Source organism: Coenobita brevimanus, chromosome 67 (genome assembly GCF_032717465.1).
Source record: "Coenobita brevimanus isolate Jiangsu-jjx chromosome 67, ASM3271746v2, whole genome shotgun sequence".
Taxonomy (NCBI): Eukaryota; Metazoa; Arthropoda; class Malacostraca; order Decapoda; family Coenobitidae; genus Coenobita; species Coenobita brevimanus.
In genome coordinates, this window is record NC_137020.1 from 16,525,122 (window position 1) to 16,542,858 (window position 17,737).

General features: G+C 38.0%; 1 protein-coding gene across 1 annotated transcript in view; it reads left to right on the forward strand.

Moving 5' to 3' along the window:
- Nucleotides 1-17,737, forward strand: part of LOC145405565 (ras-like GTP-binding protein RHO) — a 57,260-nt gene that overhangs the window by 11,670 nt on the left and 27,853 nt on the right. The window contains exons 3-4 of the mRNA XM_080276898.1: nt 11,583-11,700; nt 13,696-13,844. Coding sequence (XP_080133024.1) covers nt 11,583-11,700; nt 13,696-13,844 — 267 coding nt within the window. The remainder of the gene's footprint in view (nt 1-11,582; nt 11,701-13,695; nt 13,845-17,737) is intronic.

The following is a 17,737-nucleotide window of genomic DNA, read 5'->3' on the forward strand; positions in this document are numbered from 1 at the left end:
ATCACGATTGAAAAACTTTTACTATATTTAATGAGCGATCACATTTTGACCCAAAAACGCCGCTCCAGGCACCTGGCATAGGATCTCCTCAGAATTTTTTGCCCACAGGTACAACTAAAATAAACTACAGCAGTGCGAGAGCCCTCCGCAGGAGCATGTGCGAGGGGCCCGAAGGGCCCACGAGCACTTGTGTGAGCATAGAGAGGGAGAGAGAGAGAGGACAAAACACAAAATACTCTAGTTTCATTCTGTCAGGGGAATAATCTTAGCCAAAATCAAGAACCATATGGTAATTCATCAAGATGACTGGACCTGGACCCCCTACACCCATGGAACGGTGGCAAGGAGGTGGGGGGGGATATTTAGTTGGTGAAACCGCACCACCGAACAGATCAAGTTGGTCAAAATTGTCATTACCCCCCCCTCCAGTCACATACTCCTCGGGCCATCCCTGGAGGTAAGGGATGGTAAGGTGCATTACAAGCTGCTGTAGGCCATTAAGGATAGAAAAAATGTAGGTTTGTTCACCAGGTGGATCAGTGAGAGGAGAGGAGAGCCAAAGGTGGTGGTGAACATTGAAATCTCCTAGAAAGGAGATTTCAGAGAAAGGAGAAATGGATAGGATGTGTTCCATCGTAGAAATAAGATAGTCGAAGACTTCTCATAGTCAGTAGAAACAGGGGAGAAGTAAACAGCATAGGTATATTGTGTCAGAGAATGAGAGGAAAGCCGGAGCCAGGGAATAGGGAACTCAGAAGAATCAAGTTCAGGAACACAAGAGCAATATATGTCTTTGCATACACATACACAACAGTCACCTTTGGCTTTTAAATGAGTCTGGAGAAAGTAAGAGGACACAGAAAAGTGTTTGATTTATTTGGGTAGTATGAACACCCATTAGTCGATCTTTGACCTTGCCCTGTGACCCTGACATTTGACTGATTGTTCTCAAAACTGAATCACTATATGCCTGCCTTACCCTCAAACATTCTCCCTAGATTGGTCTCAGTAGGAAGATGTTGCTATTTTTAGTAGGTCTTTTTTTTTTTTTTTAATGTAGCCCTGTGACTTTGACCATCTGCGTGTCATTTTTAAAACCATTAGGGTTCCTCAGTTGCTGTCTCTCAGTCCTTGCAGGAAGCTTGGTTAAAATAGGATAAAAATTGTCTGAAATATTTTCTTCCCACCCCGACCCTTCACACAGAAAGACAGTCACTCGTTAAAAAACATAACACCCCCTCTCGCCCCAAGAGCACGGGTGTAATGAACTGCGAGAGATTTTTAGATGTGGAATCATCTCCAGAATCGAGCCTGTCAGTCAGTCATGCTTAAGGATTTTCACATGCACTGTGGTTCGCACTAATAAAGAACCCATATATTGCCAAAGGATTTTCACACCCAATGTGCATCAGTAGCGAAGCATCATTAGGTGCTTACTTTAGCGAAGCTTCATATGGTCCGGCAACTACCCGGTATTTCTGATATATTCTATTATCCATCGTGTAGCTCTTAACCACTGGAAATCGATTGAAGTAGGCTACCATATAATTTATTCGTTTTGCTACCAAACAAATTTACTCAGCTTAGGACAGACTTTACAAGCAGAATGGATTAGATATTGAGTTAATGAACCCCTTCCCTACGACAGGCCTTTCCCAAGCCTAACAAAATCGTCTGATGGTAACAATAATAAATTACAAAGGATTTAATCCAGATAGAGTGGGTTAAGGGCCTCCAGACTCATATAAATCAAAAGCAATCGTTGGTTAGAATTTCATCTTTCCCTCCAATCTTTAATAGCCAATATAATACTTGAGTCTACAATTCCAGTTTCGTGACCACGGAATGTCAGTTATGTCAATTCAAATGTGATCATTGTGGCTTTTATGGGAAAATGACCTCCTATGCAGACTGACGAGCACTAATTTCTATTCAGGGGGCCACCTTTCTACCCAGGTAAGCCCAGGGAAGAGAGGAGGGGGGGATGAAACGAACTCCACCAGCCTCTGTCCCAACTCCCAACCTTCCCTCATACCCCTACCCCCCTGTCTACCCGTTATTCTTAACTGGCAGATACTGTACATCTCAAAACTCTTGGTCACACTGCTATTCCACCAACATCAACATTAGGATATGTAAGAAATATAAAATATAACTACTCGTATCAACACGCTGCAGCAGGAAATTAATTATAACTTTGAGATTAAAACAGTATTGTAAACATGAACACACAGTCACACACACACACACACACATGCACACATACACACATACACACAAATACTCATCCTTTTTCTATCCAATCTCTAATGCAAGAGTTAACCGTTACTAACAGTTCTTCATTTATGCAACAGGTCAACTCTGGAACTGTCCCCGTCTGTCTGTATTTTCTACTAGCTTTGATCCCTAGTCTTTCAAATACAGTGTGTCCAGGCATCTCGAAGTGATCGGATCTTGAATTTGGCTTTCTCTTGTATTTTGTTTTTTCTCATGAGAAGTAAGGGTTAATGCAGGGTCGTGGCCTTTGGTTCCTTCTTTCTAGCATAAAAAAAAACATACACGCACATATATTCATACACACTCACGCACCCACACACGGACATACACACACACGTTAGCACACGCACACAAACGCACACACACATTCACACGCACAGCACTCACACGAAAACATATACACACACGCACATATAAAAATGCATGCATACATATACTCACACACACACACACACACACACACACACACACACACACACACACACACACACACACGTATACAAAGAGAGAGAGAGAGAGAGAGAGAGAGAGTGAGAGAGAGAGAGAGAGAGAGAGAGAGAGAGAGAGAGAGCATGTTCACGTGTGCGTGCATGTGTGTGTGCTTCTCCTCGCGTGCATGTGCAAGCGTGCGTGTACGTGCATGGGTGGGCCAGTCTACATCTCTGTGTGTGTGTGTGTGTTCTTACCTAATTGTTCTTACCTAATTGTATCTTTACAGGAATGAGTCAAGCTCGTACTGTCCCGTGTCTTAAACCATATTTATCGTACATATCCTTAAATTTGTGAATTGTTTTGGCACACACTATTTCATTCGGTAATGCATTCCACTGATCAGTTGCTCTATTTGGGAAACTAAATTTCCTTACGTCTTTATCACCTCTCTTTTTATGCAATTTTATGCAGTGTCCTCTTGCTGATGCTTCCCCATACGTTAAGTAATCATTTATGTCTATTTTCTCCTTTCCTGATATGCATTTATATAGCATAATCACGTCACCTCTTTTCCTTCTCTCTTGTAGTGTTGGTAGATTCAGTTTATTTAGTCTTTCTTCATAGCTTAGATCCCTTAAGTTTGGTATCCATCTTGTAGCGGCCCTTTGAACTTTTTCAATCTTATCTATGTGTTTTTTGAGATGAGGACTCCAGACTACTGATGCATACTCCAGGGTTGGTCTGATGAATGATGTTATTAACTTTCTTAGCATGTCTTCATTTATGTATGTAAACGCTATTCTCATATTAGCAAGCAGTGAATACATGTTCCGTACCTTCTCGCTGATGTGGTCAGCCGGAGATAGTCTGTTATTGACAATCACACCTAGGTCCTTCTCTCTTTCTGATGTGTGTAGGGTTTTATTTCCTAACATACAATCCCAATCAGGTCTTTTTCCACTTTAACAAACTTGATTACATGACACTTGTCCACATTGAATTCCATTTGCCATGTATTACTCCATTCATGAAGTTTATTTAATTCTTCTTGTAGTTCTTTACAAGAGTCTATGTTAGTAATTCTCCTTTGTATTTTTGCATCATCTGCAAATATATTTAAATAGGTTTCATTTCAGTGTTACTGTCTATATCATTTATATATACTAGAAACATGATTGGTGCCAGCACTGAACCCTGTGGTACTCCACTAGTCAATTCTTTCCATTATTAGTAATTTCCCCTTAGTACTGTTCTCATTTTCCTTATCATGAGAAAATCTTGCATCCAACAATACAGTTTGCCTCGAATTCTTCCTTGATGGTATAGTTTCCATAAAAGTCTTTGGTGTGGTACTGTCTCAAATGCTTTCTTGAAATCTAAATAGATACTGTCCACCCATCCTTCTCTTTCCTGTAATGTGTCTGTTACTCTGTCATAGTAGCTCAACAGATTAGTAACACATGATTTTCCTTTTCTGAAACCAAACTGTCTTTCTGTTATCATATTGTGTTCTCCTAGGTGATTAACCCAAGCTTTTCTTATAAGCTTTTCTAATACCTTACTTACAACACTGGTTAGTGATACTGGTCGGTAGTTAAGTGGATTTTGTCTATTTCCTTTCTTGAATAAGGGAACAATGTTTGCTTTCTTCCAGATATCAGGTAGTTTACCTTGACTCAAGGATTTCTTGAAAATTAAAAATAATGATTTACTTAACTCCTTTGCACATTCACATAGCACCCAACATGAAATTTCATGTTGTGTGTGTGTGTGTGTGTGTGTGTGTGTGTGTGTGTGTGTGTGTGTGTTCTTACCTAATTGCACTTACCTAATTGTATCTTTACAGGAATGACTCAAGCTCGTACTGTCCCATGTCTTAAACCATATTTATCGTACATATCCTTAAATTTGTGAATTGTTTTGGCACACACTATTTCATTCGGTAGTGCATTCCATTTATCAATTGCTCTGTTTGGGAAACTGAATTTCCTTACGTCTTTATCACCTCTCTTCTTATGCAGTTTTTTGCAGTGTCCTCTTGCTGATGCTTCTCCATATGTTAAGTAATCATTTATGTCTATTTTCTCCTTTCCTGATATGCATTTATATAGCATTATCATGTCACCTCTTTTCCTTCTCTCCTATAGTGTTGGTAGATTCAGTTTATTTAGTCTTTCTTCGTAGCTTAGGTCCCTTAAGCTTGGTATCCATCTTGTAGCGGCCCTTTGAACTTTTTCAATCTTATCTATATGCTTTTTGAGATGAGGACTCCAGACTACTGATGCATACTCCAGGGTTGGTCTAATGAATGCTGTTATTATCCTTCTTAGCATGTCTTCATTTATGTATGTGAATGCTATTCTCATATTTGCAAGCAGTGCATACATGTTCCGTACCTTCTCGCTGATGTGGTCAGCCGGAGATAGTCTGTTATTGATAATTACACCTAGGTCTTTCTCTCTTTCTGATGTGTATAGGGTTTTATTTCCTAACTTATAATCCCAATCAGGTCTTTTTCCACTTTTACCAAACTTGATTACATGACACTTGTCCACATTGAATTCCATTTGCCATGTACTACTCCATTCATGAAGTTTATTTAATTCTTCTTGTAGCTCTTTACAAGAGTCTGTGTTAGTAATTCTCCTTCGTATTTTTGCATCATCTGCAAACATATTCAGATAGCTCTCATTTCCAGTGTTACTGTTTATATCATTTATATACACTGAAAACATGATTGGTGCCAGCACTGAACCCTGTGGTACTCCACTAGTCTCTTCTTTCCATGATGAATAGTTTCCTCTTAGTACTGTCCTCATTTCTCTTTTTATGAGAAAGTCTTGCATCCAACAAAACAGTTTGCCTAGAATTCCTCCTTGATGGTACAGTTTCCATAAAAGTCTTTGGTGTGGTACTGTGTCAGAAGCTTTCTTGAAATCTAAATAGATACTGTCCACCCATCCTTCTCGTTCCTGTATTGTGTTTGTTACTCTGTCATAGTAGCTCAACAGATTAGTAACACATGATTTTCCTTTTCTGAAACCAAGCTGTCTTTCTGTTATCATACTGTGTTCTTCTAGATGGTTTGCCCAAGCTTTTCTTATAAGTTTTTCTAATACCTTGCTTACAACACTGGTCAGTGATACTGGTCGGTAGTTGAGTGGATTTTGTCTATTTCCTTTCTTGAATAAGGGGACAATATTTGCTTTCTTCCAAATATCAGGTAGTTTACCTTGACTCAAGGATCTCTTGAAAATTAAAAATAATGGTTTACGTAACTCCTTTGCACATTCTCGTAATACCCAACATGAAATTTCATCAGGACCATTTGCTTTTCCTCTGTCTAATCTACTTAACTCCTCCTGTATTACTTTTTCTGCTATTTGTATATCTGGTAGTATGTGTGGACATGCGTGTTCCACATAGTCCCTCTCAAAATTTTTTTCTTCTGTAAAAACTAATTGGAAATTCTTATTTAGTGCTTCACAAATATCTTTCTCTTGTGTAGAAGTGATTCCCTCGTCCGTAATAGATTGTATTATATCTTTTATTTTAGTTTTGCTTCTGATAAAGCTGTAAAACAGCTTTGGTTGATCACTACTTTTATTTATTATATCCTCCTCAAACTGTTTTTGGGCTTCACTCCTTATTCTTGTATAGTCGTTTCTTGCCTGTTTGTAATTATTATACGCCCTTTCACTATTGTGTCTTCTGTATCTATTCCACAACAAATCTCTTCTTTCTTTTGATTTTTTACATTCTGTATTGAACCATTTCTATATTTTCTTATCTGCTTCTTTGTGCTGTGGGATGTACTTCTGGGCTCCTATTTCATAAAATTCACAAAATTTTTTATATATAGCATTTAAATCTTGTCCTCTAAGCTCATTTTCCCAATCATCTTCTAAGAAATACTTCTTTAGGTTTTGATAATTTCCCTTTTTATAGTTTAGGCTCTTTTTGTAACTATAATTGCTGTTTACTATGTCATATGCTATCCTGAAGTTATAATTTAGTACTGCATGATCGCTTTTGCCGAGTGGAGGGTGATATATTAAACTGTCAATATCATTTTCTAGCCATGTAAATATTAGATCTAGCACTGAAGGTACATCAAGTCCTCTTTTTCTGGTGGTTTCCCTCACATGTTGCGTTAAGAAAAACACTTGTACAAGATCCAGGAGCTTTTGGTCCCAACAGCTTTCTTGGCTATTTATATCTAGAGTATTCTAATTTATATTTGTATTGAAGTCCCCAGTTAGTATAATTCTTTCCGATATCTCTTCCATTTTATGTAGCAATGATCTTACACTCTGAATTGTACTCTCTGCCAGGTCCTCATATTCATCTCTCTCCCATGTGTTTGATCTGGGTGGCATGTACAAATTGGCTACAATTACTTTACCTTCAGATGTGTCGATCTCTACCGCAATCAGTTCTACTTGTGATGGTATATCTAGTTTTATTTCCTTGACTTTTATATTTTTCATAGTTAATATTATAATTCCTCCTCCTTTTTTTAAGTTTCTATCTCTTCTCCATATATTGTATTCCTCTAAGTTTAGTATGTCATTTGATATACTTGGTATTAATTTTTTTTCAGTTAGGCATATTATTTGTGGTTCATTTTCTCTGACATAATCATTCATCTCTAGTAATTTAGATACCATTCCATCCACATTTGAGTACATCAACTTTATCATCTTGTTTATATACTTGTCATGATATGGTTCTACTACCTTCCTCCTTTTTCTTCCATCCTGTTTGTGTACCACTTTCGTACCTGCAATCCTATTACTTGGTAAAAAAATTTCTTCTTCTCCTCTTCTGATCTTCCCTCATTTTTTGTTTTTGCTTCCTCCCTCTTCTCTTTCAGTAATTCCAGTTCCTCTTGTGTCAGGCATCTTTTTATCCATACATTTTTGAACTCCTCTTTTTCCTTAAGATTCTTTGCATTTTTTAGTATTTCTTCCACAGTGTTTACACTCTGGAAAGTCACCTTTAGAGGTCTTGTCTTGCTTTTCTCGTATTTCCCTAACCTTTTGTGTTCCTCTATGTCTTTACTACAGATTTCCTCTGATACTTCTTTCAGTAAGCTCATTACATTTGCCATCTCCTTTTTGTCTCTTGTGATCTTGTTTTTAACTTCTTCCTCTTCTATACCAGTGATTACTATTGATTTGTTTATCTCTACTGAATCTCTGACTAACTTTGGATTGTTTTGGATTATTCTTTTCACCTCCTTTTTAATGCTTTTTTTCCTCCACCCTTGTTTCTAAGTCTTTCTTTACTTTCACCATTTCAGCATACGTGGTTTCTACATCATTTTTGTAGCTTTGCACAGCTTCATTCACTTGTGTTATCTTCTCCTCAATATCACTGCTCTGGTCAATAAGACTGCTAACTTGCCTAATTGTCTCTGTGTCATTTTTGAACTCTTCCATAACACTCTCGTGATTGACTACTGTACTTGCCATTTCACTCATTTTCTTCCTAAGTGTACTCTATTCCACTGTTAGTTCACTGATGGTTGTGTCTTTCTTATTTGCCTCCCTTCCTAGTTTTTCTATTTCTTCCTTTTGCAAATGCATCTGCTTCTTTATTTCATCAATTTCATTTTTGAAAGCCATTTCTAGTTTGTTTACACGTTCAACCAGTCTATTGTGAGTCTCTACTTCAACCAGTTCTTGGTAGAAATCATCATTTTGCTTTTTACCTTTATCCCTTTTCTTTTCCAAATTTGTTTTACTGAAATATGTAACCATTTTGCAATACTTAAAGTGCAAAGCATGTACTTACAATCTTCGTGTTGTTGTAGTCTAAACAAACCTCAGAGATGACTCAGCGTATTCTTTCGTCTTGGTTCTATTTCCTGTTTGAACAAGTCTTGTTTAAACTTATAATTTTTTTTCCTTTTAATAATGAACACTCATTTAGTCTAACCTGGTACTGAGCTTGACTCATACAAAGATACTATTTAGGTAATGCCACTGGCCGTGATGATTTGGTACGGAGCGCCGGTGTCGCACGTCCGCCTAGATCGAATCCCTCTGTGTGTGTGTGTGTGTGTGTGTGTGTGTGTGTCGGTGAGTATGTTTGGGTGTATGTGTGTGTATGTTCGTGTGTGTGTTCAAAGCAACGTCGCCACAGAATGAGGCCTGCTATGGCCATTGTTAACGTTTTTATTTTACTGCCAACGTTATAATGCATTTATTTCTTGGTGCGGCGTGTTGATACCTACATTATATGCTTTTTACATTTCAAAGTGTTTTATGTTTTTATAAAAGCTGTATGACCAAGAGTGTTTAATATGAGGTTAGCTTGAGATGTAACTGCCAGTTTATAATGACCGGTGGTGGGAGTACTGGGCAGTGGTTTGGGGGAGGGTTTGGAGCTGTGATAGAGGCGAGTGAAGCTCGATTCGCTCCCTCCCCCCTCATTCCTTGGTATACTGGGGTAGGAAGGGGGCATCCCTGCCCATGTATCAGTGCTCGTTTGTGTTCCTCGCAAAAGAGCTGTCTAACTCTGGCAAAACTTTATATCCAATACAGTATGGCCCCGGTAATCATGTTGATATATATATATATATATATATATTACACCTTTGACATACAAGTCACTTATTGTATCACCCTTCTGAGGTTTTTGAAGATGTGAAATTCATTTTTGATATCTTAGTGATTCACTTTCTGCTGGACCTTCATGTCCAAAACGTACCGATCGACATATTATGAGTAACAAAATGCACATAAATAAGAATCAACCTCACAACTGTAAATAATCATGAACCCTCCCGTATCATGTTCACACATCTTACTATATGAATATATGTACAATATACTTTTTCAGTCAACTGGATACGAAGGTCAAGCTCAAGAGCCCATCTCAAGCTCTGATTGACTCCTGTTTCTAATTAGGACGCCAGAAACGACACTACATTTTTTTTTGTCCGCATCATATAATCATAATATAAATATGTTTCAAATGACAGAAAAACTCTTGATTTATTGAATACTAACACATTTATTGAACATCAACATATTTTATAGTATACAGCACGTCGAGCTACATGGAGATACAGACTGACAAATGAGGAAGTGAAGGTGCGTTGTGGTGTGGATGTGATAGAAAGCGTTAGGAGAAATATATCGAGGTGGTCTGGACATGTGGAGAGGTTGGAGAGCGAGAGACCAACGAGGGGAATGTATTCGAGTGAGGTGAGGGGGGAAGAGGGAGAGGGTGGCCGAGGATGAGATGGAGGGATGGAGTGGAGAGGTTTATGAGAGAGGGTGTGTGTGAACTGGGAGCAAGGCTGTGAAGTGGCACTGGACCGGGCGACATGGAGGCAATTTGTTTGTGGCCACCCTTTAAGTGATTGAGACGTTTGGCAATAGACACATAATATACAGATCAGTAACACAAACTAGACACAGTTACAGTGATGGCTGTAAAATGTGACAACCACCACCACATGAAAGAGCAAAATACCTTCAAAACACGGTAAATGAACGACAGACATGGGGTGTGCAATAATTTCATTAGTTTTCGTCACGTACACACAAATTCTGAGGTTTTAGAAACATTGTATATTACAGAGCTGCACTTCACTGAATCTCAGAGGTATTTGAGTCAGACGAATATAAAGATGAGTCATCTGATTTATTTATTTATTTATTGCTTTTGAATCATCACCTAGTCACCACATACCATGAGGTGACCTTGCAAAGGCGTAGTGGCCGAAACAGGCTATTCATTAAATACCGGCAATGGTCAAGATGGAATGGGTGATCGGCTGGATGGCACCTGCAATGTCAGTATGTCAGAAAGAAAAGTATCCAACATGTATGGACAAGACTGTCCTGGTCAGGTGTAAGATGGAGCATGCTTGTTGTTGTGCCGGCATTAGCAGCTCGCGGCTCGTCTGGTGTGGCGGTCCTTACACATCATTGTGTGTGTGTGTTTATATATATATATATATATATATATATATATATATATATATATATATATATATATATATATATATATATATATATAAGGAGGATCCCAATATTCCTAAACAAGGCCAGTGGTGTTAGAGAAAGAAACAGTTCCCCATTCCTTCGGTAGGCACAACTTGCGTGTAGTCAGGTGAACCGTTCTAACATGCGGCATCGCACCGTGAAGGTCGAGTCCGTCTTTCTACCGTTTTTTCTTTTTTTCGTCAGCGTGAGTTTTGCGATTTTCACCTCATACCAGCAAATGCACAGACAAAAGTATTTCTGCCATTCCTAATGTTTGAACCATTTCTCTCCAAACTTTGTACACTTATTCACTGAGAATTAAATAACAACGTACCTTTTCATTTGATTGATTTGGGCCTTTTTAAGGGTGTACGTGATCCTAAGTAAACCCATATTATGTACCTGAAATGGGGCAACAAGGACAAGTAGAGATTATCTTGTGTGAAGAGATCTTAGTGGTCGATATATATATATATATATATATATATATATATATATATATATATATATATATATATATATATATATATATATATATATAGAGAGAGAGAGAGAGAGAGAGAGATACATATATACATACATATCCGGTACATATATACAGAGATAAATTGATAGATAAAAAGATATGTTGATACATGCATATTCTATATTCTAATAGGACCGTTTACAGTTTTTAATGATATTTTGATTCTTTTTCTGTACGATAACTGTTCTGAGAATTTTTATGGAATTTCCCGGTACTTCCCTCGAAATAATTTCTGATTTTCAGAACATGACAAATGCATTATAATGAAATAATATTTTTAATAACTAAACCATGTTCCAATTAATTCTGAAGCGTAGCGTGATGTGCTTTCTTCCCCTTTACAGACTGATGTGTTTCTCTTGTGCTTTGCACTGAACGACCGTGCCAGCTTCGAACATGTGACCTCAAAGTGGTTGCCAGAGTTACATCATTTTTGCCCCAAGACACCCATTATTCTTGTCGGTAAGTTCATATGCTGGTACTGAAGGTAAAGGTAAATCTATTGTATTGAAACTACAGCCAATGGTAAAATAACGCGACTTAGTGGATCCAAATACTTTCTGGATAACTAATATTTCTCAAGGCACATTTTCCTCCTGAAAGGTGATGGATCAGAGTTGAAGCTATCTTCAGTTAAATTTAGTTGCACCATTTTGTGCTGACGGAAGTGGCACGAATCCAGCTGAAGATTTTCAGTGAAGCGAAGATCGCCCTCGTATCTCACAAAAACTCCATCTGGAATAGTCTTAGTGCTACATACACCGGCTGAAGATCTTGAAAATTGCGCAAAAGGTTAAAGGATATAAGATATTTGAAATAACACTGTCTTAAAGGATGATATTTAATGGGATGCGATGAATCAGACGACTGGCGAAGAGCATTAACTAGTGGCAGTTCATCATCAGTTAAATCTTTTCAGTCCGGTTTTATTGATGAAAACTCATGTTTTACTCGTAATTTATTTTTTAACATTCACGATGATTTCCACACTAGCAGGAGTGTTAGAAGTAGACGATTTGGGTAAGAGACCTTATGATAAACAAACACGTCTATTTTCATTTCATGACCTGATTCGTTGTGCTGTAATTATACGGGTTACCTACCTTCTGAGCCTGCTCTATGGTGACCATAGATTCATTACAGATGTGCTGTCAGTAATGGAGTTATGCATAACAATGCTAGTTAGTCTGGTTGGAGGATGTGTGTGTGTGTGTGTGTGTGTGTGTGTGTGTGTGTGTGTGTGTGTGTGTGTGTGTGTGTGTTTTTGTGGCGTAAGCATCAATTCGATTTCTAAACGTTAGCATGAGCGATGTACTCTTATTTTACGTTTTATTGCGCTTTTAAACTTGATTGTAGTGTTCATTCTTACTTAGCTTATTTTTCAGCAGTATTCTCCTGTCACACAATGATTCAGTCCCACTATTTCTACCCATCACATATCGGGTGCTGTTCCTTTATGTTTTTTTTTACACCATGGCTGTTAGTCAGCAGCAGTTCTAGTGTATATCTCCAAAATAGTGTATACATGAGGATTTTGGACTTTACTGGTGTATCGGGCCACGGCTAGCACCAAATATCATGCCACCGCTAGCACCAATTTAATGTAGCCGTTAAGGAGTAGCAGTTGACTACACATTATGTGTTCTGCTGTTATAGTATAACTAGACCGCCGTGTTGGAGATCGACGACACTGTCTGTAGTACACGTCAGCTACTCGCAGTCACTGCCCGACACTTCCCACCAAAGGTCCTCTGCCACCAGAAGGTGGAAGCTGGTCTGTTATTAATTGGTAGCATAAGGTGACAGAAATGTGCAGATTAAATCTCTCTTTATTGGGTACAGAATAATATAACTGCGACCCGAGAGATATGTAAGAGCGATACCACCTCCCTTGATAACTATAAAACGTCTTCTGACGCTGTACGCTCACCGTGCCGACTAGGGCGCGGTGCTGAGGTCAGCTAAAAGTGAGGTGACAAGCATTTACATATACTCTGGGCTTATGCAAAAAGTAGAGATAAATGGCAACTCTACTAGCACATTATACACCTCTATAAAATGGCATTAAGTACATTCACATATACCGACATAATAAATGGTTCTCCAGGACTTTACTCTTACGCACTATTCAGATATCTTTTCACTTCTCCTAATCTTCATTTTATAATTGGAACAGGGTGGCACTTATGGTCTGCCATCCACCTTCTTTCTATACCACAGCTAACAGCGAAATGATATTTGGTTGTTCATCATTCACACTTCATTACTCACTGTTAATTATGACTAAACAGCTTTAAAAATTATTTTGTAAAATGTGTGATACTACAACTTCATATGGAAAAAGATGTTGACACCAGAACACTGGTTATTCTGGATTATTGAGTCGTGTGCTTTTTGAACCAGAGTAGCCCACTGGCAGTACTGTCCTTAAATCCTTTCATTACTATTTTTTTTCAGGAACAAACAAAGACACAAGAGACCTTAATGTGCTGAGTCCAGAGGATGTAAAGGAGCTGTGTGAGAAGGCAGGTCTGTCAAAGTATGTGGAGTGCTCAGCCAAAACACATGAAGGAGTGCAGGAAGTATTTACAACGGCAATAATGGCGGTTGTTAATCAGAAACCGAATCAAAGGAGGCGATTTTTTAAAACCATTAAATTGTAAACACGTATTTTCATGCCCAGTGTTATTTACAGATTCAATAATGCATGTTCATTTAAGATGGGAAATATCACTCATCATATTCACAAGTTACAACAGTCTTTATGTATATTAATCTCCTCAGTCCTAGTGTACCATGATTATTTCATTCTTGCTACGAGGAATTTTAGCAAATTTAGGCATATACTGTTCAGCTTTGAGGCGAGACCATTGGGTGGAACAGAGAAAAGGAAACAGGATTAATCCTCTTTATACTTATCCTCTCTACATAAGAACTGTTAACAGCAGGCACTTGCTCACTTCAGATTTAGATAAGTGAAGGAAAATTCTCATTCTAAGTTGTTTTTAAGTTATCCCGGTGTGTCTGGTCGGGCAGACCCACCAGCTGCAAACATGCAGTCGCCTCTGCAGGATCGACATGTGCAGACAGCACCTCACCACAGAGAGGTGTGGGGAGGAGTGGGGAGGGTTCGTTTCTGGATTGGCGCCACATTTGTGTCTCCGCCAAGTTAACAGGGCATCATAGGAGGCCTCACATCACCTCGTTGTCTGGTTTTGTGGTTAACGCCCGAAGTTGGAAATGGCGTCTTGGGTTACAGGAAACCATTAGGCTTGTCCCTTGGTGTAGAGTCACCTGAAATGGAAAGAAGGGCAATAAAAGGTGACAGAAAAGATAGGAGTAAATAAGAAGAAAAGAGGGTGGACACTGAAAAAAAAAAAAAAAAAATGGACATGAAGGCAGAAGCAGGTAGCACTGCATTAAGTGGTTAGCCTTTATGAAACAATTTTATAGCATTCCTGGTTGGGATTTCACTGCAGCCCTGAATTCTGTTGGAAGAGCGGTAAATATATTCACAGAATTTGTCCTAACTGTGGTAACGAAATTGGATCAGATGGCCACTTCTGAACGTCATGGGCACCATGGCATAGTTTTCCTGCCTCCGAGCTAGATAACCACCGCACTAGCGCCATTCCTCCTTTCCTATTCCTCCCACCCTCTAACTGACTGACTCTGTTAGCTTTGTGGCATCATGTTATGCCTCAGTAACCAACACCTCACTTTGGAAAGAACATTTTTGTCTCTTCATCTTGTTAGAATGAACATTTTTGTCTCTTCACTTTCTTGGGATGTACATTTTGTCCCTTCACATTGTTGGAATGAACATTTATCTCTTTGCCTTGTTTAGAGACTGCTGTTGAAGTCTTTGTTCCAGCATAATAATTTTTTAAAGGCATTCGTGATCTTTAAATAAAACTGAAGAAAACTAATGAGTTACATTATATATTTCACCTTTTCTGTATTACTGGGCATTTTTGACTTTCATAGTTATCATGCCAGGAAGCAAATAAGAGAAATTTAGCTAGTCATTATTACAGCGGAATTTTTCCAGATAACATGTGGTTATTGGGCAAGGCCGTCTTGATTTGAACAGGCCCGGATCTCCCGCCAATATCTGGCTGTGACGTCACAATCGGTGGCCATTGTATTATTCCGCCAGCCCACCCGCCACGTTATAAACGGTGAGGCATACATGCAATTCACCCACTTATTTCAAATTTTTCCTCTCTCCCATCTGGATTTCGTTCACGGTAAGCCATACACGTATTATTAAATATGTATAGCCATACTAGAATGCATGAAAAGCATCATTGCTATTACTGAAAGCATTTTAAATGAGAAATTAGAGGTATCAGACTGTCAACAGTGGATATCTTATAGTAAAGTAGTTCTCGTAATGCGTTAGGCAACGAAATTACAACAGCCTAAGTTACTCAGTGTTCTTTATTAACTGTGCATAATATATTTTGGTGGATCACATTTGTATTAAGAAGTTAATTTGGCTACTGATGCCTTCATTCCATGCAAAATAACCTAGGCTACTCAATGGTAGCTTAGTTTATTCTTTTAATTCTATGTATCAGTGAAATATCTAGACAAGAAGGATATCGACAGAAAAGTATAGGCCTAGCCTAGGATAAGAAGAAACATTTATAAGCCCAGCCCAGGCCAAGCAAAAACATTTATGGGCCTTGTCTAGACAGGAAGAAACGTATAGGCCTTGCCCATGCCAAGAAAAATGTGCATAGGCCAAGCCCAGGCCAGGAAAAATGTGCATAGGCCTATCCTAGGCCAAGAAAAATGTGTATGGGTCTGCCCAAAGCCAAATGTAATGCCTTTGCCTAAATCTTATGCCTAAATGATGAGAAGAATTGTTAGCTAAATATGAACTGTAGCCAGGCCGGGGTCTACTTTATTGATACTCATGTTTCCCATAGTCTGATGAGAGGGACTTGAAAAGAGATTTACGCCGCTAGGAGCACAAATAGAAATGAAAATATGATACAAGAAAACTTATTTAAAGGATAAATATCAGTTTGGTAAAATTGCTGTTGGGCAAGTCTTGAATACCCATTATTTTGTATAAAATTAATTTAGTCCCCATTAGAGTTAGGTAAAGTTGTTGCACTGTTTACATTAGAAGCTGTTAGATGGATGATAAAGTAATCTGACCTTACCTCACAAGGAGAGGAGAAAAAAAATACCGATGATTGGAATATACTGTAGTTATATAGCAATATCCTTATATAATTATATAGCTATATTTACCTATACCTAGCCTAAGAAAAAAAAAGGCACATTATAAATTATATGCGATTCAATTCAATGGTAGATAAAAGCTTAACCTATACAATAATGGTTGATTATGTATATACGTATAGTGTCTATAGTCTCTTCCTTTGGTGTACTGTTTCTGCTTTCTTCAGCAATTCAGTCTTTAATCTGTGTGTAGGTTATTTATACCTTATTTTTCAAAAAAAAAAAAAAAATCCCGGGAATTCATGCAGATTTATTGTTAATAGATGCATTAAAAACAGTAAAGTGGACATAATATTGGGTTTATTCAAGTGGGCTTATTCAAAATCCAGGTGCACAAAAGGTGGGCCAACGACGTTGTTGCCAACCCGGATTTGTGTGCATTATTTTACCGTGCAAGTAAAACAGTTATTTTCAGTTTGTACAGTGATAAATAATCTTTACACAGACAGGTATTCTAATATCTTATAATATTTGTATCTGAACACATCTATTCATTACAATGTTTTAGGACTTAAATTCGGGATCAGTGTAAATTTTAATGTTTATCATAATAAATAATAATAATAACTAATATTAGTATTAACACCAATAATCATCAATAAATAATAATGGCCATACATAAGTAAGCAAATATTAAATGTGTACGCATGAGAGAGAGGCAAAGGCAGGGGGAATTTGTGGCCACCGCCTGTGATGTCATCAGTCTCTCCTCCGGGCCTGTATATCAAGACGGCCTTGTTATTGGGCCAATATCGTCTCATTCCGGATTAGTATCGGCACCGCCGGCTTGTGGCAAATCGCATGTGACCTGCATATGCTTAATACACAAAATACTCTTCCATTCCAATTCTGCCAAACCAGAATTGAAATAGAATATTGTTGCCAATGCTAGCATATACCTGAATTGGGTCTGTATAGTCAAACCCTTATCACACTATTTCCAGCTGTTTGTTTAATGTTTGCCTACATATAAATTTCAAAATTTTTTAATTAACTTTATTTTAGATAGAGAACACTGAAACAAATAATGGATAGTCGATCGATGATCATAAATATTCTATTTTTACTTGAAAATTAGAAAATTATGCATTGTATGATAACTTTTCTGAATAACATTTGGTTATTAATTATTATTATTATTATTATCCGAAACAGTGATATTGCACTGGATTTGGCCCTTATTTTTCCGACTTTTCTTCCACCGCCCGCAGTACCATACAGTAGATGTCTATCTTCCCGA